General features: G+C 53.3%; 2 protein-coding genes across 2 annotated transcripts; one reads left to right on the top strand and one right to left on the bottom strand.

The window, feature by feature from the left end:
* The first annotated feature begins 2,338 nt into the window (after window positions 1–2,338).
* On the top strand, window positions 2,339–12,591 carry LOC102576623 (T-box transcription factor T-A). The gene is made up of 8 exons (XM_006270201.4): window positions 2,339–4,924; window positions 6,822–7,086; window positions 7,535–7,669; window positions 9,030–9,091; window positions 9,439–9,500; window positions 10,178–10,357; window positions 10,615–10,729; window positions 11,799–12,591. The coding sequence occupies exons 1-8, from the start codon at window positions 4,740–4,742 to the stop codon at window positions 12,046–12,048; spliced, it is 1,254 nt and encodes a 417-aa protein (XP_006270263.2). The 5' UTR covers window positions 2,339–4,739; the 3' UTR covers window positions 12,049–12,591.
* A 3,751-nt stretch (window positions 12,592–16,342) lies between these two features.
* Window positions 16,343–22,514, bottom strand: GPN2 (GPN-loop GTPase 2). The gene is made up of 5 exons (XM_006270222.4): window positions 22,059–22,514; window positions 20,403–20,559; window positions 20,026–20,186; window positions 17,564–17,694; window positions 16,343–16,957 (listed from the first exon to the last, which is right to left on the bottom strand). The coding sequence occupies exons 1-5, from the start codon at window positions 22,461–22,463 to the stop codon at window positions 16,885–16,887; spliced, it is 927 nt and encodes a 308-aa protein (XP_006270284.3). The 5' UTR covers window positions 22,464–22,514; the 3' UTR covers window positions 16,343–16,884.
* Between the last annotated feature and the right edge of the window lie 613 nt (window positions 22,515–23,127).

The following is a 23,127-nucleotide window of genomic DNA, read 5'->3' as shown; positions in this document are numbered from 1 at the left end:
CTCCAGCCCTGAGGTTCAGCAATACCCAAGCTCAGCCCGTTCCCACCAAGCGGCACTCCCAAGTGTGAAGAGATGCTGGGAAACATGGTGCCAAAGGGCTCCAGACCCACAAGACGGAGAGAAGAATCCAGCTCTTAAGCAGTCAAACGACCTGGGGACACTGGAAGGTGGCAGCCCTGCCTGTGGCATGTGCAGCCCAAACCCTGCACTTCTCCAGAGGCAAAGACTGACACACCACCTTCTCCATGCTGACAAACACCCCAGGCAGGACAGCAGCCATCAAGAGGCGGTCACAAATCTAAGGCGGTGCCAAGGCCCCAGTGCTGCCCTTCAGCCCATTCAGGCGGGTCAAAGCCCCATGCCGTGTGCACAAAACTGATGCTTTGCTCTGCTTCCACTGCCAGACGAAGCCCATCGCCACAATTAGACGTTACGCAGGAATGGCCCAGCACGTGCTCGAGCTGACACGTTACCTGTGCACAGAGCCACGTGAATTGCAGTCGAGGGAGTGACCTGGGGGTGCAAAGTTACACGTGCGCGTGTTGGCAGGACAATGTCCCTGGCTCCCAGGTGGAACGACGACACCTTTTGCAAGCACAGCCACAGAGGAAGCGCGGCCGCATGGTCAGTGCTCTAGTCAGCATGTGGGACACCCCAGCTGTGGCCCAGGACTGTTCCGTCACTGACTTAGGGCCCTGGCCATGTCCCTTGGGTTTTCTCTAGATCAACCATGGTGCCATGGCCTTAAGAGCATTTTCAGGGGGCTGTGGGGTGCTCCACAACATTAGCACTGTTAGGTGCACAAATGTGATTCATGAGAGAAAACCAGAGACTTCAAATAAACCAAAAGCAGCTGGGGGTTTTCTGACTTCTTTGCAATGGAAAAACTGCTCTGTCATTTTTCTGTAGTCAAAAATAGAGTGGAATCTAAAGCTGGCATTTTCCCAGGGGGGCTGGGAGTTTACTGGAGGCTCAAGTCTCTCCAGTGGTGCTTCAAGTCTACGAAGATTGAGACCCACTGCTCTCTCTCTCTCTCTCTATATATATATATAAAATCGAGATGCATCACTTCTCTCCCTGCCTTGAGGATGGTGAGTGTTAAAGGGGTGCTCAGATACTGCATTACTTGTGGCCATGGACTAAAGAGCCCTGAGTGGATGAGACTCGGGTGTTTCCAAGCCTCTGGTACATCAGCCAGGCAGCTCTAAGCTCCAGGAGACACAGCTGCAGCCCCAGTCAGTCAGTTCAACTGAAGCAGATTTCAAGTCAGTGCTACACTACATCACTCCAGCCAGCTAAAACCCCCTGAAACCAGCTCCTCAGTACACGGGGCACTCGTGAGACCACTCCACAAATACAGGTTTCAGGATCAGAAGCCAGAGGACAAGGAAAACACTGCAGGAAGGAGTATGCGACACCAGAAGACAATGCATATGGCATTTAGGCACTCCGTGTCAGATCTACCACCCATCGGTTGGTGGGGAACTGAAGCAAGAAGCTGCTGCAAGTTCTTGCAGATGCAAAGATTTGCCCCCAAAGCCTTTAATGAATCTCAATCCTGGCCATCCGTGCGGTGCTATTTTTTGAAGTCGTAGAACACAGAACAGAACACCCAGGAAAACAGCAATGACAGCCGGTGGGCCGTCGCCACTCTCAGCCCCGAGATAAAATCCAGGCCTTTCCAAGACCAGCGCTACCTACCTCTGCTCTGGGCTTTGACTGCTCCTCTGTGCGATGCTCTCCCACTCGCCTGTGCTGTGGAGTCGCGTGCTCTTGCTCGCTTCCTCGTGAGACTTAGGGTGCTTCCAGCTTGCAGCTGAACCAAACAATGGCCTTTTCTGTGTGGTCCTGGAGCTTTCTGCAAGGGGAACTATGGACAAATCCTGCAGCAGAAGAGAAACGGAGAATTCTGTGTGAGAGAGAGAGATCTCCAAGCAGTACCAATTCTCAGATGGGCCCAGGGCTTGGATATAAGATCTGGGGTAAGGGTTTGGGTCAGATCTTGTAGGGTCGGCCTGTAGCGGCAAAAGCGACCACCTGAGGCTCCGCTGCCAGGTGAGGGCATCCCAGCTCGAGTATCCCCCCCTGCAGTCAAGAGGGAACTCCAAGAGAGTCCAGATCTCTCCCAGGTGCCCCGGGTGGCAGGATGGATCGGGAGCCCATTCACAGAGAGCCGTCACCCCAGTACCTCCCCTGGGGACCCTGCAAACCACCCGTGACCCTCAGATGGAAACCTGAGGGCAGCTAAGTCAGTGGCTGTGGTCATCTGCTCTCCCAACAGATCCATCTCCTTGTAAACGGCCTGAAGAATTTCTCAGCTCCTTGGCGTAATTCCCAGCACCTGTCTGCTGTAGATAAGGCTGGTCTCAGCAGGCCCCCAGGTGTCAGGATTCAAACACCACTGCTTGCCCTGCATGGTCCAGAGTGACTCCCATTGTCTCCAAAGAGCCCCACAGAGGTTGCTGTTTGTCCCTGCAATCAAATCTGCCCCTAAACCTCCCACCCTGGGGGAGATTAAGCAGAACTACCTGGGAGAAGAGAAGCAGGACACCCCCCCATATCAGACTGGAAACCAAGGGAAGGCCTTTGAGGCTGGGTTTGTATTCCCAATGCAGAACGGGAGGCGGCGGTGGCAGAGTGACTGCCAGTGAGGAATTAGAAGCGGTGTCCTAGTGTTGCTTTGGCAATATCTTTTATCGGACCAGTGCTACAGCCCGGAGAGAGGCTAGGCAAGCTTTCAGACACAAAATGCCTTTCCCCAGGTCTTAGGAAGCCTTAGCTAAACACCAGGTAGAACAGGCTAATGACTTCTGTCGTGTAAATGAAAGCAGGCACTTAAGAAGGGAAGTGGGCAGGAAGCCTGAGCTGTCAGACAGGCGCAGGGGCCCCATGGACAGAACTCATCACCATGCACTGCTGCACCTTGGAGATTTTCTAGTGTTGCTGCAAATCCGCCAGGCCTGGTCCTCCTGGAGGCCTGGGGACAGGGCATCCCACTGAGGGGAAGTATACCATGCTCTTTCTCAATGCCCTCCAAATGCCACATCTATGAATCTACAATCTATGAATCCAAAGCATCCAGCACTGGCGTCCCAGGGGTACAAGACACGCCGTGTGCTGGGCCACCAGTCAGACCTGGCACTGCAGGTCTACGTTGGAACATGCTAGGCAGGGGCTCAAGTCATTGCCTCTATCCCTGGGAATGTGAGGATACTCTGCTGGATGCTTCTAAGGGGAAATGGAGAATTGGTTAAAAGATGAGAGGTGTCAATGGAAGAATAAAGCCATCTGCAGGGTAGAAAGCTCCTCGTCAACCCGTCTCACCAAGGGGAAAGGCCATTACTTAGACTCTGCTCCCAATGGGGCTCTGCTCAGCTGCAAACTAAGCACCGGTGCCTTTTACTTCTGAACGCTGGAACCGACGTATCCATCACCAGGAACACGACCCCGGCTCCTGCCCTCCCTCACCAGCCACATCCCGAGCTGGGAGCTCCACGACGCTGCAGCGGGGCTGCCAGCCCCCTGCTAGATTTCACATGTAGGTGGTGGGTCACCACCCCGCGCAGCTCCTTCAACGCCTGACAGCGGGGGCCAGTGAAAGCACGCTGAGAGCCGCCAGGCACGGCACGGCAGAGGGAAACAAACTGAGAAAGGCCTGGAGCTGAGACCTGGGTGCCCTCCTTGCCTCTGCCACAGACTCCCCATGGGGCCTTCAGCAAGTCACTTAGGCTGAGGTTTCCAGCAGTGCTGAAGAACATAAGCACGGCCATGGCCTGGGTGAGACCCCGGGTCCCTCTCGCCCTGTCTCCTGTGTTGCACTGCAGCCGGCAGGGAGAGTGACCTGGGTCTGACCAGGATATTTGCCCGTTCCTCTCTCACTTGCAGCCTTCAGCATTTAATGGCTGGAAAGCTCTGATTCAGAGACCATGCCTCTCACCCCCAGGCCTATGAGATTGGGTGTCCAAACCCCCTCGGCAGAAGCTTTTAGCCCCCGGGGTTCCAGGTGCCTTTCCATAAATTGGGGATAGGTGTCCTTGCAGGTCTGCGCCTGGGACTCAAGGACATCCTACTGTCTGAGCAGCTGGGCTGGGACTCGTGTGGCTGGGCTCCCCCTTTCCAGCTCTGCTCAGCCCCTCCTTGCCACCCCCACGGGTTTCTCTCGGGTTACTTGGCAGATATATTTTCTGAGTGTGGTCAAGTCCTTGGTGTGGCCTGGTCCTCCCTCCTGCCCCGGCCCTGGGATGGGGGTCCTGGGCTCTTTGGCTCACGCTGAAGGCTGTGGATGAAAGGTGATCAGCTGCCAATGGCAGGGCAATCTCTGCCCCACACCTGCCCCCCAGGAGGGGCCTGTGTGGGGAGGATGAACCTATTGCCAGTGCTGGGAGGTGGCTTGGGTTTCCCACTGAGTTTCACACAGACATCAAAGCATCTCCCCCTCCATCGTGGAGCTGAGAAGTTGCAGGCCCACACGTAGCTCCCCCCACCCCAGGCTGCCCAATCCCTGCCTCACCCACCTTGGAGCAGGCAGGGAGGGGCACCTGCTAAGGCTTCCAGCCAGTGAGAAAGGAACTGGGCCTCCGGGCTTGCTGCAGAAGAGGTTTAAATCCCAGGGGGGACTCCAGCCCCTCCTCAATGAGCCCTGATGCCTGACAAGCAAGGCTGGGGCCCAACTCCCAACACTGGGCTCAAGGGCTGGGGCGTAAGACTTGAGCAGCAGGACTGCGGCGACGTTGGACACCATGAGCTCGGCTCCCAGCCACCAGCAGCTGGACCATGTCTTCAGCGCGGTGGAGAGCGGGCTGGAAGTGGGCAGCGAGAAGGGGGATGCCTTGGAGAGGGAGATCAAGGTGGAGCTGGAGGAGAAGGAGCTGTGGACGAACTTCAAGGAGCTCACCAATGAGATGATCGTCACCAAGACGGGCCGGTGAGTGAAAGGCTTCTCTGGACCCTCTGAGCATTACCAGCTTCCCCCCTTCCTTAAGCACCTAGAAGGTGCCTCTTGTCACGGCAGCTAAGCCCCAGAGACCTACTTTTAAATGTTCACACGCCGTCTTCAGGACGGTGCCACTGGTGGTTTGGTGGCTGTCAAGCCTCTGAGCAACTTGTGACGTGACTTCCAGCTCTGGGGGTCAGGAAGCACCTTACTTGAAAACCACAGTTGATTGCCCCTCTCTCCCCGACAGGAATTGTGCTTCCTTTGCAGCCAGGATAGGAAACAATGTCCAGGAGAGCAGAGCATTTACCCTTGGTTAGGACTTGCGTTTGAATTGGATGGAGATGACTCCATGTGCACGAGAGAGTCTTTGTTGTCCTGAGGGAAACAGAATGGGACAACTTCACCCCTGGAGAGACCAGGCCCAGACGGGTTGTTCTAGACAGGGGCAATTACCCAGCTGAGGCCAGATCTCTCCAGTGCCGAGCGCTGCAGAGACACAGTTAGAGACGGCCCGTGTCCAGGGGACATCAGAGCTCAGATGGGCCAGACAGTGAGGGAAGGCTGGGGGACAGGGCAGGGAAGGGACTTGCCCAAGAGAGAACGTGCAGCCCAGCCCGCGCCTCATCTCAGTAGATGCCGCCACCTTTTACACGCGCTCTGGCTGAATGGCACCCACATATTCCAGATCAGAATACGGCCCCTAGTCCCTTGGAAAATATACCACTCCTCTGTGCTGAGGGCAAGCCCTGTACCAATGGAGGTAGGTTAGAAACCGCCTTTCCCTGAGATGGGGCAGGTTCAGAAGCCGTGGGCTGTAGCCTGCAAACCTGGGTCTTTTTCCAAGAAGTCCTCTGAGAAAATTGGGCTGGCAGGGTCCTCAGGAGTCCATCGCTTCCAGCCCCCTGCTCGAGGCAGGATCAGCCCTGGCTAAAGCATCCTAGACAAGAGTTTGTCTAACCCCCTCATCCTCCGGATGTGTCCCGCGGGAAGGTGTGTGGTTTCTGGCATGGCTCAGGACAGCTGGATCTGGTTGTCAATCACACACACAGGGAGAGGCAGCAGAGCAGCACGGTGACCTTTGCCTCACGTACTTCATTTTCCCTTCGGCTAAGTGGGGCCTGTGCTCAAAGTGGGAGGTTAGTGAGGTGGGGTCTGCGTGGCATCCCCCTGCATGGAGGACAAGCTCTCCTGGGATGAAGAAGTGCGGCAAACACTGCAGAGAAGAGGCTGCTGGTGGCTGTGGGTGGTTGCAAAGGCCTCTGGCGAGGAGAAATCGGGGCTCCCAAACAGGGGAGCCACCCCCAACCCTCAAGAAAGATTGGGGGAAACAACAAGGTCTGATCATTTTGATGTGATGGAAGGTAGAGGGCACAAGGGAAGGATAGGTTGTTTCTAGGCATTTCCCCTCTGTTACGCCTCCAGAGGCAGACACGTCTGCTCGGCTGCAAAGGAAAGAGAAGTGGGAGCAAAGGGCGAGATTGATTAGGCTCAAATGAAATAAAATAAGGCCCCACCTTTTATGGCCGCTTCCTGGTTACTGTAATCACCACAGCGGTATGGGCCTGGCTACGCAGCACTGGTCACCTGTCCCGGGCTGTGAAATGGGCCTGACCCGTGTTATCCCCTCTCTGCTGCATCACAAGGAGAGGCTGCGCTCCCAGGACACGCATGAATGGGAGCGGGAGGCAGCTGTGCCAGACCCCAGGAGCAGGCTGGAGTGGGAGTCTGTGGCACCAGGGCTGCCCTGAGAGCCAGCAGGCAAGAACCACTGGTTTAACCACTGACATGCCAATATGGCTTTAGGGACTGGTAAGAGGAGTGAAGAAGTGAATAAAGGAGAAGCAGGTGACTGATCATCTCCTCCTCCCGTCCTGTCCCGTCCTAGGAGAATGTTTCCTGTGCTGAAAGTCAGCATCTCAGGCCTGGACCCCAACTCCATGTACTCGATCCTGCTGGACTTTGTGGCTGCAGATGGGAATCGCTGGAAATACGTCAATGGAGAGTGGATCCCGGGTGGGAAGCCGGAGCCCCAGAGCCCAAGTTGTGTCTACATCCATCCTCAATCCCCCAACTTCGGGGCTCACTGGATGAAAGCCGCCATCACCTTCAGCAAAGTCAAACTCTCCAACAAGATGAACGGAGGAGGGCAGGTAACTGTGACAAGGGGCCCTGGCGGTGAGGGATAGAGCACAGCTCTGAAGGGCTCAGTTGGTCAAAGCAGGAAGTTAGTTCCTGTTTCACTTGCCAAAAGAAAAGCAGTGCCAAAAGAAAATATTAGCATTACTGTAGCTGGAGCATTAGCCAGTGCCTCAATCCTGCAACAGGCAAGTTGGAAGTTAGCAGCCCAAGGATGCTGTTTGTCTGCAATGTGCTCCTTGATGCCCAGATTGGAGATCACCAACACAGAAAAACCCCCGCTGCGGTGTCCAAAGGGCTCCGTCCGGGCACAAGCTCCGTGCGCCTGCAGCAGGGTGGAGGAGGTGGGCGCATCTCCAGCCTGGGCATCCATGCTTTCTCTCATGCACTGAAAGATCAGGCCCCAAGCTGATGAGGCCGAGCCCACAGAGCAATGCTTAACGCACCTGTTCTGTCTCTCAGATCATGCTGAACTCCCTCCATAAGTACGAGCCCCGTGTCCACATCGTGAAGGTTGGGAGGCCACAGAAAATGATCAGCAGCTTTTCCTTCCCGGAAACTCAGTTTATTGCCGTCACTGCTTACCAGAACGAGGAGGTAAAGGAGACTGGAGGGCGCTGGGGAAGGGCACGGTGGTGGGGATAGGAGCCCTTGCAGACTCACGGACCGTTTTCCCTGAGACTCTGCCGTGGCCGCCTCTCAGGTGGAAGGTGGGGGCAGTTTAGCAGCACAGTGTTTGGGGACAGGGGGTGAAGAAGTAAATTGTGTTCAGCCAAAACCTTCTAAAACTTTCCAAGCACAACTCAGTCCTGTCACTGTCCCCTTCCCCCTCTCCTCCGGGCATGTCACAGTCGGCACTGCCTGTGGAATGCTCTTTATGGTGCATCTCGTAAATCCACTCCAGCAACCACATACCCAGCTGGTCTGGAGCTGAGGCCTGGTCCTGGGAGCAGGAAAAGGTGCATGCATCTTGCGCATTCCCTTCCTGCTGCCCAGGTCAGTGGGAACTTTGTCACCGAGCAGCAGGGTCTGCACCGAGGGCAATCCCGAGCCCTGGGTCTCAGCACCTGGGCCCTACTGGGAAAGGAGGTGTTAACCCTTCTGCTACTGGGACCTCTCCCCAAGGCAACTGCTAGGATCTTGGAAGAGGCTGGACATCTCAGTCCTTTGTGTTCATTGCAGTCACAGCAAAGCCCATAGAAAGCCAGGACTGCAATCAGGCCCAGGTGACAACACAGCAATTTCATAGCGCTCCCTGAGGACACGCTAAATCCTGTCCATCCCTCTCCCTTCCCTCGCTGCTTCTCTTCTGAATGTTAGTCCAAAAGCAGGCACTGGGGCAGCATGGCCTGACGGGCAGAGCACAGGGTGAGAACCCGGAGAGGGCTACTCCCAGCTCTGAAACCAGGGGCAAGTCACTCCCTTCTGCACGCCTCAGCTTCCCCGTTGCAAAACAAGGAGGATAATAAGCATGTGCCCCATGGGAGAGGCAGAGGAGCTGAGCAGCTGTACTAGCCAGTGTCGGTGAAGTCCTTTGAATAAAATAGGCCCCAGACAAGCACTTCTTAATACAAGATAAAACATCACAGCATTGGCGCCAGAGCCGTGAGCTGCCCTGCAATAACCAGGAGGGAGGAAGCTAGGAGCATTCAGCTCAGGTTTCCACAGGGTAAAAACAAAGGCTTAAGAATTCGTGAGAAGTCCCTTGGCAAGATCCAACCGAGAGAGCAGAATCCCTGGGTCAAACTGTGCTCAGTTCCCACCGTGCTCACCCAAGAGAAACTTCCATGGAGCTGCCTCGTTTCATGCCAGTGCAACCAAGAGCAGAACACGTATGCATGTGCGTGTGCACGTGTGTGGGGAGGAAAAGGGGGGCTGAAGAAGAGGTGTGAAAAGGGGTAAAGAGTGGGCAGGCATTTGTAGTTAAACCCAGTCTGCCAATGCCTTCCCGTTTCAGATCACCGCCTTGAAGATTAAACACAATCCCTTTGCCAAAGCCTTCCTGGATGCCAAGGAGAGGTGAGTGCTGTGTAGATGGCTGCTTCACCTGAGTCACTGGCACTCTTTGCCATTTTCTAGCTCCTTTCATCCAAACCTGCAGGTAAATAGGGATGGATTAAACTGGACAACCCCCTTGGGAGCTCCTTACAGCAGGGGACATTGAGGAAATTTGCTCAAGGCCACCCCAAACCCTTGGTGGTAGAGCCAGGGACAAAGAGCAGGGGTCCCCTCACTGTCTGCTCTGCTCCTCCCTTGGTCAGTCTGGGCGATCGCTGGTTGTCAAAGCCTCAATGCTCTTAGATGATGGCTGAGCGCGTGATGTTGGCTATTGACTGAAGCCTTTCTATTCTGTGTTCTCCACCTAGGTGCAACTCCAAAGATGTTCTCGAAAGCAGCAGTGAATCTCCCCAGGCTGCCTGTTCACAGAGTGAGCCGTCTCCTTTCTGATCCAAATCTAGTGTCCCAACGGGAGTACGGAAAGGTCCCATCCCCTCTCCCCTGGAGTCAGGGGAGCTCTGGTCCCTATAGCTTGGGGCTCTTTGTGATACGTTCCAGCCAGGCCCTGGGTTTCCTTAGCCCCTCAATGCTGCACTGGAAGTCGCCTCAGGCGGGGAATCTGCACTTTTGAGCTGTGTGATCTGGTCTCCAAGCACAGCAGGCCAGAACTCCAGCCATGAGATGGGAAACTGGCTCAGTTACATCAGGCTGGCTCAGCACATGTCCCTGGCTTTGCGCCTCTAAGCTCAAAGTGGTGTCAAGTGAAGTGAATACCATCAACCTGTTTGGGAGAGGACACATGACACTGCCGAAAGCAGCTCGATGACAGAGGGGTGTGAATCCAAAGGGGAATCATTGGGACTCAGGCTCTTAGGCACCTTGGAGAATCTGCTCTTTGGCTGCTAAGCGCTGATGTCACTTTGAGAAAGGGCTTTAGGTTCTTCTACAAATGTGTCCCTTGGATCAACATCTGTGCGTTTCAGCCATTGCTTGAGTGGAGTCCAGGTCTGTGCCCTGCGTTCATGCCCTGCCAGGGTGTCTCTGGTAGGGATACTCTCGGTGGATGAAGGGGTCCTGGGTTAACACTGTTGTTTTCTTCTTTCCCAGTTGGGGGCTGGTTCCTGCCAGGCACCAGCCCCTTCTGCTCCTCTGCTGCCCAGACTTCACTGTCAGGAGGTCCTGGCCTCTCACCCAGCCCCAGCTCGTACTGCGAGCAGTATTCCAGCCTACGGAGCCACAGACCCGCTCCCTACCCAAGTCCCTACAGCCAGAGGAATGCCTCACCAAGTAAGAATACCCCACACACGCATGGGCACAGCCCCCTGCCCTGCCCTGCCCTGTCTTGGTGCAGATATACAATGCAGTTGCACCAGTGTAAAGGCTGGGGGGGACACAGCACACAGCCCTGTCCTAGTGTCACTCATCTCTCTCTCAGGCAGGCTTCCTGAGGAGGGGGCCACCCCTCTATTCTGGTCACTTAAGTCACTGCTACCACAGCACATCAGGATTTCTTCTCCATCTAAAGGATCTATCTTTCTCTCCAGCTAATTATGTGGATAGCTCTGCTGGCCTCTCCATGCTGCCTGCCCCTGACAGCTGGTCAGGACTGAGTCTCTCCAGCTCCGCTGGGGTCTTGCCCACCGCTGCCTCTAACACAAGGTAAGGAAAAGCCACTCTGGTGTCTTCAACAGTGAGGGACAGAGATTTTATCCTGATTTAGAAGAATTAAGGCCTCTAAACATGGATAAGGGTCCGCAGCGGTCAGTCTCCCCGGAGGAGTTGATCCCAGAAGCTATGGCCACTAGGACTGGCTCCAAGCAGAGGCTGGTTTATAAGCCAGGCACCAGCACATTGCCTTCTCTGTAGGTTTGGGGTTTGAGGGAGCAAGTCAGCTCAGGGCACAGGAGCTCTGGTAATGCTGGGATATGGCTGTGGGAGAAGATGACAGACACACAGAGGCACGGGCTGGGGGGGCAGCTGCCACCAGGTGGAAGGGGCCTCCAGAACAGAGCAGCAAGGGGTATAACAGGCAGAGGGGGCAGCCGCGCAGACTGTACAAGAGGCATTATGCAAAGAGATGAGCACCGAAGGAGCTAAACACTATAAGGGCAAGCAGATGGCAAACTGAATTCCCACCCTGTGCTAAGGACATAGGGGGTCTTCCCCTTCCCGCTCCATAGATAGGGAAGGGCAGGGGGTGAGCTCTGAGCACAGCCTCTCCTGTCCTGAAGGGTCCAGACTTCATTGCAAGTCTCCCCTGCCAAGGACTGGAAATAAGGTGTGTCGTGGGGAGAGAACCAACCCAGGTGACACCTGGGACAAAGATTAGGACATGGCTCCTGACCGGCTTCATAACCTGGTTCCAACAGAGCTGGGTCCTGCCCAGCCTGCACGCTGCGGCCCCTTCCCTTGAGCCCGCCGCGCACATGAGAGATGAGGAAAAGTGTACTCAGAAGCCTCTCACTCCTTCACTGAGTGGGTGTTGGAGCAAGGAAGCCCAGGAGAGAAAGGATCAGCTACAGAGCTGACAGGGAGCAACAGAATCAGGATGTTAAAGGCCAGAAGGGTCTCTGGAGGGTTTTCCAAACCTGGGTAGACAAAGCCTGGCCTGGGGTGATCTAGTTGGGACTGCTCCTGCATGAAGCAGGGGGCTGGACTAGATGTGACCTGAGGTCCCTTCCAGCCCTCATTTTCTATGATTCATTCTTTCTTTGTCTTCACCTTTCAGCCAATATCCCAGCCTGTGGCCCCTCACCAGCAACTCCATCAGTCCTGCTCCCCAGTCCAGCTCTAACCCCCCCTTCTTGAGAGGCTCTCCAGTCTCTTACAGCAGCTTGGCTCCTACTCTCCCAGCCCCCTCGCCCTCCCCAGTCTATGACAACGTTCTTCTGCCAGAGATGCCTGCAAGTGATAGTCAGTACGACTCCACTATTGCTCGCCTGGCATCCACGTGGGCAACCATCACTCAGAGTTACTGAGGCTGAGAAGATGGCTCCTGTCCTCTTAAAGGGTAACAGGCAGAGGGCAACGCAAGGGGCATCTGAGCTCAATCCTCTCCAAGGCAAGGCTGTGAGCACCCTGAGTCTCTCAGACTGGTGCCGAGAGCAACCTTCTGCCAGAAGAGAATGCTTCTCCAATTTCACTGCTTTTTAGCAGCCATGGCACGAAATGGAAGTCTAAAAAGCCTCCTGAGTGACTGGAGGATGACCCAGGTGGCACTCTGCATTCAACAGAACCAGGAGATGGCTTTCTAGGAGAGAATCTGTTTTCCCTGAGTTTGGAAAGCCAAGACGACAAATGTATCTTGGCTGCCTTGAAAGATATCTGAACAACTGAACGTTCTTTCCAACTGCTCAAGACTCCAGAAGATCGCAATCCATCCAGGCAGCGCGTCATCTCTTGCAAGCAGGAGACCCGCCAAAGCGGTAGAACAGATAAGCATGTGCCGCCCAGGGCCCCGCCAAGCTCTGGGTATGATCTGTGTAGAACTTTACTTGTAAATAAACCTTTTTTGCAAACAAGCTCCTGCTCTTCTTTTGCTCCAGACAAATCCTCCCAGAGCTTCTGCATGTGGAAGCCTGAGGTGGAAGCAAAAGGAAGTCTGAGGTGCAATCTTTTGGCCACAGGGGATTTATCATCAGCCTAGCACTCCTTCTCCTTCCTTATGGGCACTGGTACCAGGCCCAAGTTTCTTCTAAACTAAGCAGCCCACTGCATGCCGATCCTTTGAGGTTCGGCAAATCACTTCAGACTGTAGCACAGGCCCTCATCCATACCCATAACAAGCCATCAGGCCCTGGCCTAGAGGACCTCCTCCAGGTTCTAGTGGGTGACCTGGTCGGGGAGCAGCTCCTACCTCCACTCCCAAAGCTCCTTGTATTATCCCGATCCTTCCCAGATAACCGCTGGGAAAGGAGAACAGCAACCAACAAAATGTATTGGGATGCCCTGAAATACACTGTGCTCCCTGATTGGGGATTAGAGCCTGCTCTTGCTGGGAAGATCACGGGCTCCAGGAAAGAGAAGTTTTCCAGCTACTAACTAGCATGATTCTGGGTTTCTGTTTTCTTCACAGTCTTCTCCCTCCCACTTGTCCCAGAGTCAAAGCCACAATTAGGCAAAGAATGACCAAATAGACTCATTAATAGCAGGGACCGCTATTCCCAACCTGAAAGCAGGTCAAATTTAGCATGCCCCTGAAGAGGGAGAGAGCAAGCTCACACTTTACTTTCCATGAGACCATATTCATCAAATAGACTTCAATCCACCACATTTGATCCTTGCCGGCAAAACAGATAAGTGTCCCAGCCGGGGCCCCCTTCTGTTCCAAGGGACATTTTGGGGCCGTGAGCTCGCAGAAGCAGCAGCAGCTTTCTGCTAAAAACTCATGGCTCCATTTTAGGGGAATGACTTAAAATGATCCAGGGCAGCAGGAATGAGGCCGAGTTCCAGGAGCGCAGCTATTTCACACGTGGGTGTCCGCAGAAGGCCAGCGCGGCTCCTTTGTCGACAAACATTGAACTCGGGGGTATGTGCAAAAGGAGGTTCGGGAGGGGGTGGACGCATAGGAATTTGCCGCTGTTAGTACATGCAGCCGGGAAGGTGGGGGCTTGGCAGACACCCAGCAGCACTTTTGGAGGCACCACAGCTTGTAGATTATCAAACTTATATCAAATCGTTATGGTCTTTTACCCCCCACCAGGCCTTGTCTAACTAGAGATGTGCTTTGAAGAGAGCCCTGTCCTGCAACCGGGAAGCATCAGCTGTATGATGTGGGTAGCCCACAAACACCTCATGTCCACCTACTGCCATGAGTTTCCCAACCCCACAATTTTTTTGGACTCTATTCCCAGAGGACAGAGACAGGAAGGGAGTCAGTCGCTCCCGCTCTACTCATACATGCTGGGTGCCATTTTGTGTCCTCACCCACATTGCATTTGTTGCCCAGTAATTTGGACTTTGGTGTGTACACTGCAGACCAAGGGCTCAGGAGGCCAAGCTTGCACCAAGAGATGTTGACAGTGGCATGTCCCCATTAGCTTTTTACCAGCATGATCACCCCATTACGCTGGCCCAGTCCTGATGCCAGCAACAGCTGTAGCTAGGCAGCGATAACAGTGGAACAATGTAATTGCAGCACACTCCCTGCCTGACTCACCTAGCTCACGAACTGGAGCCATCTCTTACTGCTCTTGATGGGGGCTGTTGCCGTATATAGCGCTGATGATTGCACAGCTGGAGTCTCCCCCCTCTGTGATCTCGGGGTTGACCTAATGAGAAAATTCCAATACCCAAGTGAGACATTGCTTTTCTCCGGCCACATGCTCTCCACTCGCATCCATCTCCCCGGGTCCTAAACCCTCCGTGTGCCAGGACAGACTTTCTACACCACACCCAACTTATTGATGCAGCGATGAGAAGCAGGAAGACCAACTTCTGCTGGTTAGGCAGAAAGAAACCGAGAAGTTGGAAAGAAAGTAACACGGAGTATTCTGAGGAGGTACGCAGCGGTTACCATTCACGCGGCTTCCTGAGTACATTTTAGAGCAGGGACTTAGACCTTGTACTTTTCACAAGGATTCTTTGAACCCTGCATTTCTCCCTGGTTGGATAGGGGGCATGTTAAAGAAAAGACTGCTGCCCTGGGCATTTAAAAACACCAAGCAGCAATAAGCATGCAGCTATAGTTCTTTGGTTATTCACATTTGATCGAATAATACCCATTTAAACTCCAAATCTCTCAAAGTCAACCTGTTTCCATTTTACGCTACCCCCCTAGTTCACAGCAGAGCACGTAAGTTTATCTACCCCATGAACCACAGACACAGGATGAGAAAAAGATGGAGTTTCTGTCTTAATTACAAGTAGGTATTCTTCAGAGCATACACGTAAAACGTGGCTGAAATCCAGCCAGCTCTGGGGCAGACAGCTGTCCTGCTGCCCAGTGCACAACAGCTTGGGGAATGGGAATTATAAGCAAACACACCAGGGCAAGACCCTACTTTTCTGGAAAGCTTCTGAAAAGCTCTCTCTTATGGGGCAGACGGCTTGGGTTTCAAATTCTAAACGTCATGTCACAGGCTATAAGGTTACCTATGGATGCTCAGCTATGCGTGTGGGTACGGGGGCCTTGGTTCCTCCCTCCCCATAAATATTCCAGCTCAGGTGCTTTTTGAGCCTCAGCCACAAGGCAGGAAGGCCTAGTCGATCCTCTGCCAGACAGATCTCACTCTTTAGCAAGTCGCAGCCGCATCCACATCCATTTTCACTACCAAGTGTTAGTCTAAGCTTCCTTTGCTGAGTTTGTTGGGGGGAAAGATCGGGGGGAAGCAAAGGAAACTTGCTAAATTCTGCTCCACAGGCAACTATGCAAGATTTCAGACAGTAACAGCTGGGAGATCCATGGTCTGAACACAGGACTGCAAGCCAAGACCTTGCACCTACGAGAACTGCTTGGCTGCTGAAACTCTGGCATTTCAATGTCTCAGTTTCACCATGTGTGCAGTGTTATGAAACTGTAAAAAAACCCATTCACCAGCCTCCTACGGCAGTTCCTCTCTGCAAAAGAGAAGGTGCGTTCTCTGCAAAGGCGGGCTCATTGGAGAGAACTAGGCCAGGCTGCAATAGCCACAAAGACAAACACAGCGGGCTGCCAGTTTGAGTTCAACTCCAGGCTCCCCCAGAGGTCTTAACTCAAGTTGTCCCAGGGGTGGCCTTAGGATCACTCCACTGCTAAACTACTTTGAACAGGCTAATTGGTTATCACCAGCTTAAACAGCCTCCTTCAGGGGAGATGCAGCGTATTAGGTGAGATACCATTGTAAAGAGCAAACTCAGAGAGAGAGAGAGGTTATAGCAGAGATTTGGAAAGATATAAACTACTGTGGTCGAGGAGTCGCATTCATGTGTGGACTCACACAGGCTCTTCCTCACTCACAAGCCTATGAGCCCCCGATATGTTCTGTGCAAAGCTCCCAATGGGACCTTGACAGCCTCAGTCATGCAGAGCAAGGAGACAGGACCCGCTGACTGGCACAGACAGTGCAGCAAGTGATCTGCTTTCCCTTCATCCCACCCCACGCACGCTGGTTTCCTTCTATGCTCTCCTAGAAGTGGTGCGATAAAGGGGTTATCTACAGAAACACTTAGCAGCTGGCGAAAAGGTCTCAGTCATGGATCTGCATCCTCCATGCTTTGCAACATTCCTGCACTTTATTTTCTCTGTTTCAGAGCAGGTTATAGCCAACTAGCAAACCCAGGGGGAAACGGAGAGGCAGGGAAGTGCTTTTATTAAAGAGTTGACCATAAATAAAGCTCTCTGCCCTGTGCAAGCAGGGATGAACAGAGACAGCAGCACTCCCACCCTGCAAGAACCCAGGTGACCTGTTCGGCAAACAGTGAAGCCGTGTCACAAGCAGCAGCTCCATTTGCTGCAGCAAATCCTCCTATCTGGACTTGTTCCTGGTGTGACAGAGGAGACTTTCCACATCTGTGTTCTCCTAGGTCTCTTCTCTCCTTCACCCAGCAAAGGCCCACATTGGCCTAAAAGTCTCCTGCTCCTGAAAGAAGATCTTAAAGTTGGTCTTGTCCTGAAGCTGCGGAGGCTCCTGGTCTCACCGTACATTCAAAAAACTGCCCAGCTTGTGCTGCACCTTTGTGACGAGGAAGCTGAAGAGCCAAATTACTACTCAGCAGCTACCAGGTCTGTGTCAACCATACAGAGGGCTTCACCTGCTCTTGATGGGAAAATGGGAGATGTGTTACAATGTGGGAGAAGCTCCCTTCCCATAAGCTACAGAACGGATGCAAGAGCATTATATTGCCATTGCTTCTTCTTCCACAGTTTTCTTTTGAGGCTGCACATACTTCTCCTGCACAGCAAGAGTGCTGGTCATCCTGGAGTCAAGGAAAATAAGGCAGAAAGAGGGGCTGGGGCTCAGGAAACCCGAGACAGGGGAGCACTAACATCAATCTGACAACTGCCACGGGAGCTAACAGCACCGGTGAGAGGATACAACAGCCGAGGGGTTCATAGCTCCAGCTAATCCAAAAAAAGAAAAGAAAAATAAAGGTCCAAACCAACTAACTACATAGTTTGGGCAAAATAGGAAGAATATGTTCTAGGGAGCCTGAATTAGAAAAAGGCAGGCAGAGCTCTCCACATGCAGGACATCAGAGAGCCAAATGTGATCATGGCAGATTTGATGCGCATTCTTGTCCACTAGGACCTCGGCTGAGGCCTCACAACTCAATGCAATTCTGAACTAGTCTCTAAGGTGCCACTGTGCTGCCTTCTGCCTGACTTCAAACTAACACAGCTAAACTACCTCTCAAATCATTGCATGCATAGCATAACATGACAGGTAACAGAACTCGGGACTTGAACCGAAGTCAAACCTGCGGCCTCAACATGAAAGGATTACTCCAAATCCCCAGAGACACAAATCAGAGTTTAAGCCTCCATGCAGGAGAGAGGAACAGTGGAAAGGATACGACGTGAAGTGGAAATCGGCTCCCACTGCGGCAGACATCAGGGCTTCAAGGCTTCTATGCTCCGAGTCTCCAAAGGAGTAGCCATTGGCTTTGTCCACTGCCTGCATAACCCGTCGCATACTTGCCTTATCCTGTAAGGAAGGGAACAGTGACACACAGTGGGGGCAGGGTGGATACGCAGCAGGTCTAGAGGAGCATGCTTGAAACCACACTGGTGATCTGCGCATGATACAATGTTCTGCAACGTAGAGTCGGGCCTGAGCTAGGGAGGGTGGATGCAGCCCTAGGGGAACATGCCAAGCCAAGGCAGGGGAGATCAAAAAACCTTACAGCAATCCACAGGCAAGCGACTTGCTGATGACATGTCAGCACCTCGCAAGCCAGGAAGAAAAGACTCGGGGACCGTTGAGAGGAAACTGTAACAGCTGTTTTATGCATTTTTCCCATCTGGAAGAGAATCCAAGGGCTTAAAACCCAGGAACAGCCTTTGGCTACCGGCTCCACAAACAGCAGCTGGAATGCCATCATGACTTTAACAGAACTTGCATGTGTTTGACCCATCATGTTCGGTGACGGATCCTTGCCCCAGAGGGCTGGCTGTCTGACTGACCGACCTGGCCAATGTTTAGGAGGCCCCGGCCTACACAAACCTGCAGCCTCAGCTTTATGGTTAGAGGCTCCGTGGGGCAGCTTGAGTTTAACAAACTGAAGTCATCGCTTTCCCGAACAGGACAAAGATATAAAAGTGAGGGCAGCTCCCTGTGCCAATCTCTCTCAGCTTCTTTGCCATGATGGCCAAGCTGGGCAGTGCAGCGAGTGACACCTATGCTGAACTCTACTGTGGAGTATGCACAAGGAATAACATTTGCAAAACACCTGAAATCCTGAGATGAGAAAGACCTAGTTCAAAGCTCCTTCCATGGCAGAGCCATCCCCTCTAATTAGGGATTTGCCTGGGTTGGTTTCAAAAGCCCATGCAAGGAGATTCTGCCACAATTGCTGGCAGGACCTAATGGCCCCCACTAGCCCCTGGCCAAGGGTCTTCCTATCCAGCAGTGCAGTCTGAAGGGGTGAACGAAGGCTGGAAGAGCAACAAGTCCCCACTGGTCATCAGGGCTTTGCCACTAACTCCCTGGGCGGCCTTGAGCAATTTACTTTGGCTCTCCAGGCCCAAACACGTTGCTGGCAGCCTTTCCACTGACTAGAACAAGAGTTGGATCCGTCTCGCTACGCTTCAGTTTCCCAGTCTGTCCATAAGATAGCAACAGTGATGCTTATGCAGCAACCCCTGTGTCGTGTTAGGACTGACATGAATTCCTGTACAGAGCTCTGAACGTGACTTTCTGCATCAAGCTCTCTCCCTCCCGCCTCCTCCATATATTTGAAGACGTATCCTCCTCTGTTAGCAAACCAGAATATTAGCGCTTCTTTTAGTCCATCCTGGGAATGCTCTTCCTCCAGTCTCCTAACTGGCTTTGTTGCTTTTCTCTCTAAGCTCTCTGGTTTATCTGCATGTTTTAAGTAAAACAGTCTTGGAAAAGTTGGTTGGATTCTAGAAACAGTCACAGAAGAGTTGTAGGGAAAGGAACTCCCAGTTCCCTGCTCCGGGTGCTTTAAGCTGCGTTTTCCTCCCGCTCTGCATACTGCTCTACATCATTTACAAGCGTATCTGATCTGCCCTCTGTTCTCAGCCCTGCTGCTTTCAGAACTGTACTAGGGCTCTCAGAATTGCAGCACCTCAGCTTTTGCCTTCTCATTCAGGATCTTTATGTTTTGGATTCTCCAAATCCCTTCCAATACTCTCTGCATTTTCCTTAGTATTTTTCTCTGCCATCTGCTTTACTCTCTCTGGCATTTCTCTGTCCTCACTGGCATCTGCAATTCCTTCTAGTTTAGTATCACTGGAGTTTCACTGGCATCCTGTCCAATGCCTTAGGCTGTTACTGAAGAAATTAAGTAGATGTGGATCTAAAATCTATCTGCATTGCCCATATGCGTCTATGTCAACACAAGTATTGTTCTTCAATGCTGTAGAAATAAGCTTGTGAATCACAGTTCTGCCCGATACAGTCAAGATTTGGGGAAAAAAGCTAAAATGTGGACAAGTGTTTTTAGGCGGTGTCCTTTATTGGACCAATTGTATGTTGTGATAAAGCCGGACAAACTTTTGAATGCAAGGCATGACCTGATGAAGAATGTCTTGCATTTAAAAGCTTCTCTTACTCTATCCCAGCCATGCAGTTGGTCCAATAAAAGATATCGCTGTAAGAAATTCTCACCTCTCATATAATCCTTGGACCAACATAGCTACAACGTCACTCTAACACAATGTGCACAGAAACCCAAGGGGTTTCCTTTTAGCAAAGAGCCAGGCCACAGTACTGACCTAGGAAGCTGATGAGCTAGGCAGCTCCAGTAAAATACTTCCCATCATTTGCAATCCATCCCCTAGGTTGAATTACCTGGACGTTGAGCGGAACAAAGGAGACCAGGCTGTAGTCCTCAATCACCTCCACCAACTTCTCATTGAGGCGACGATAGTTCTTGAAGAAGGGATCAGAAGCTAAATGGTCTACGAGGTAAGAGAGGTCCAGCACCTCAGTGTAGTAATCCAGGTTGAAGGCTGCAAGGAGAAATCAGAGAAGCAGCTTCAGAACCCCTGAACCCACTCACCTGCAGAAGCCAGTGCATTTCACAAGAACCCAAGGAATTGTTATAACTTTTCCCTGTACACCATTCCCATCTACCCCAACAGAGAAGTGAGCACAGCTCTAACAAGGATCAGCCCCAGAGAACTCCCCTTCCCTCTCCCCCACATTCCCCTCTCAAGGGCTCTTACCAAGTTTGCCGTACTGCTCTATCAGGTCCATCTTTGAAAGGATGTTAACATGAGGCAATTCCACATGCAACATAGTGGAAAGAGAGGTGCAAAGAACAGAGATGAACTTGCCAGGATCCGTGCAGTAATGAGAATCCACCAAATGAACTGCAGCCAGCTGCAAACAGAAACAAAGGAGAAACAGTGCAAGATCAGAGCCTGCCAGAATTTGGGATGCTTGAGAAGGGGGCACTAGGATACAAAAGAAAGGAAAATTAATCCAGACTCTGGGGTTAATCAGATACCAACACAACCAAAATTATCAGTTAGCTCCTTCCTAGATAAGAGGATGTATAAGCATGCAAAACTATGACTACCAAACTGAGGCTGCTGTATAGGTTACTGGCCTGTGTACTGGACCACGAGATGCATTATAGAAATACCAGGCTTTTTCACCAGGAAGAGACAGTTAAACTTGGAAGTGCTCTTGCACCCCAGACCCCCCTTTTCACTTGCTCTGAACTTCCTTCTTCCGCGGATGCGATTGCTAACGTCTGTTCTCTGCCCTAACAGAGGTTTTGACAACTGATCTGAGTTAACTCTACTTCTGATGTGTGGGACCTAGGTAAAGTGCTCCACCTTCCCCACAGAACTATTAGTTCACGCACAAATAATGCAGTAACAAAACCATTTTTAAATCAACCTCCTCTAGAAGGTTTTTTTAATCAACCTCTTCATGTTTTTTAAATCAACCACTTCTAGCCCCGAATGTAGTTTGAAAAAACACTTACTAAATCTAGTCACAGACAACCTGATTCATCGTGTTCCAGATATTACCTCATCAGACATCACTGCTCTCATGCGCAGCTCCCTATTATGAAGCTCAATCGTGTCACAGTTGTTTTCTCTTCCTTAATCTACGGGGTAGCGAAGCTTAACACTTCAGAAACGCAGCTCAGAAAGTCACAAGCACTCAGCTACGCAAGCCCATCATGCTAGAGCTATGATTTTTCACCTCTTTGCCCAAAAGGAAAGTAAATACAAAGCACCAGACAAATGCAAAGTGGAACGTGTTGATTCGAGCACACGCAAAAACGCAAGTGTCGAGTTTCTCCGTAACAAGCTCAACGTTGCCTCCTCGCTCGCGCGGTGTGGCTGCACATTAGCGGTCTGGCCAGTAATCCCAGCTACCAGGCACGTGCAAACCAGCTAGTTTCGGAGGTGTCGGTTACAGCCACGTTGGTCTAAGGACGCTGTAGACAAGAGTCTTTGGGTAAACGTGATATCACATTTACCCAATTTATCAGATGCGAGACCAGCGAGTTCGCTTGGTTACGGGAACCTTCGCACCTGCGTTTCCCTGCGCGCGCGCAACCTGCGTCGAATAAAGACGAACGTGCAACTTCCACCCCATTTGTGTCACCTGAACGAGATCCCGGCTCCAAATCTCGGAACAAACGTTTTAATTTTTAGCCGGGGGCTCCACGCTCGCCGGCGTAAAACCCCTCCTCCCTCCCCCGAGCCGCGACGGCCACCGGGGCAACCCGCGCGTGCGCCCGGGAGGAGAGAACCGCGGCGGCGGCGTTGACGCGTCTGCAAAACCCTCCGCAAAGGGACTCGGCCGCTTGGCAGAAGGCGAGAGGTGACCGGCGCCGTGGGGGGGGCTGCCCCGCGTACCCTGAAGCCCCAGGCGGCCAGCCGGCCGAAGACGTTCCTCAGCGCGGCGTGGTGGGTGTACAGCTCCACCTGCCCGGGGCAGTCGAACAGCACGTAGCGGCCCCGCAGCGGGGCCAGCCTGTCCCGCAGCCAGTCCGCGTTGGCCTCCAGGTACTCCATGCAGTAGAGGAGCCCGCCGTTGGGGCCCAGCTTCAGGTGCTCCATCACGTCGCGCAGCGTCACCAGCTCCCCGATGTCGGCGGCGCAGGGGTAGGGCAGCGCGTCGTTGGCCGGGTCCAGGTTCACCACGGCCACCGCGCGGCCCAGGGCGGCCAGCAGCTCCCGCATGGCCCCGCAGTACGTGGTCTTGCCCGAGCCCGGCGGCCCGATGACGGCCTGCCCGAAGGCCAGGCCGGGCTGCGCCATCTCAGCGCATCGCCGGGGCTGAGGGGCGCCGAGACCCCGCCGCCTCGTCACACTCACCCCGAGTGCAACCCCCTCAGCCGCTTCCGGCGGATGTCCTCGCCGGGCGGGCGAAAGGAAGGCGGCGGGAAGGTTCCGGCCGCACTTCCGGTGGGTGTGCGCGCTTGCGAGGTCCGGGCAAACCAGAGGAAGTAGGCAGGAAGGTTCCGGGCACACTTCCGGTGGGTGTGCCTGCCGCAGCAAACAGGAGTTCCGGCCGCACTTCCGGTGGGTGTAGCCGCCTGGCGAGTCCGGGCGGGCGAGAGGAAGCGGGCAGGAAGGTTCCGCCCCGCCCCGCGCCTGCTGAAGGGAAGGCCTCGCCATAAGCCGCCGAGGCGCGGGCGGGCTTTGGTGCCCCCTGGCGGCTGGAGTGCGGGAAGAGGGCGAAGAGAAGCACCAGGCAGGGGTGTCCTGGCCTGGCCCAGCCCAGCCCTGCCCTAGACCCAGGGAATCCATGCGGGAAATGAACTGACACAAGCTTTGTCTCTGTGCTGCGTTCACATCCACTTCCACCCCAGCCCCTCCAGCCGCAGCACACACATCCAGGGAAAAGCCACCATCCCATGGCTCTGGCTCCTGCTCCGTGCTGCAAGTACCTGCCTGACCCCTGATCCAGCCCTGGCAGGGT

The sequence above is a fragment of the Alligator mississippiensis genome, chromosome 6, assembly GCF_030867095.1.
Source record: "Alligator mississippiensis isolate rAllMis1 chromosome 6, rAllMis1, whole genome shotgun sequence".
Lineage (NCBI taxonomy): Eukaryota > Metazoa > Chordata > Crocodylia > Alligatoridae > Alligator > Alligator mississippiensis.
This window is presented reverse-complemented; position numbering and strand designations above follow the sequence as displayed.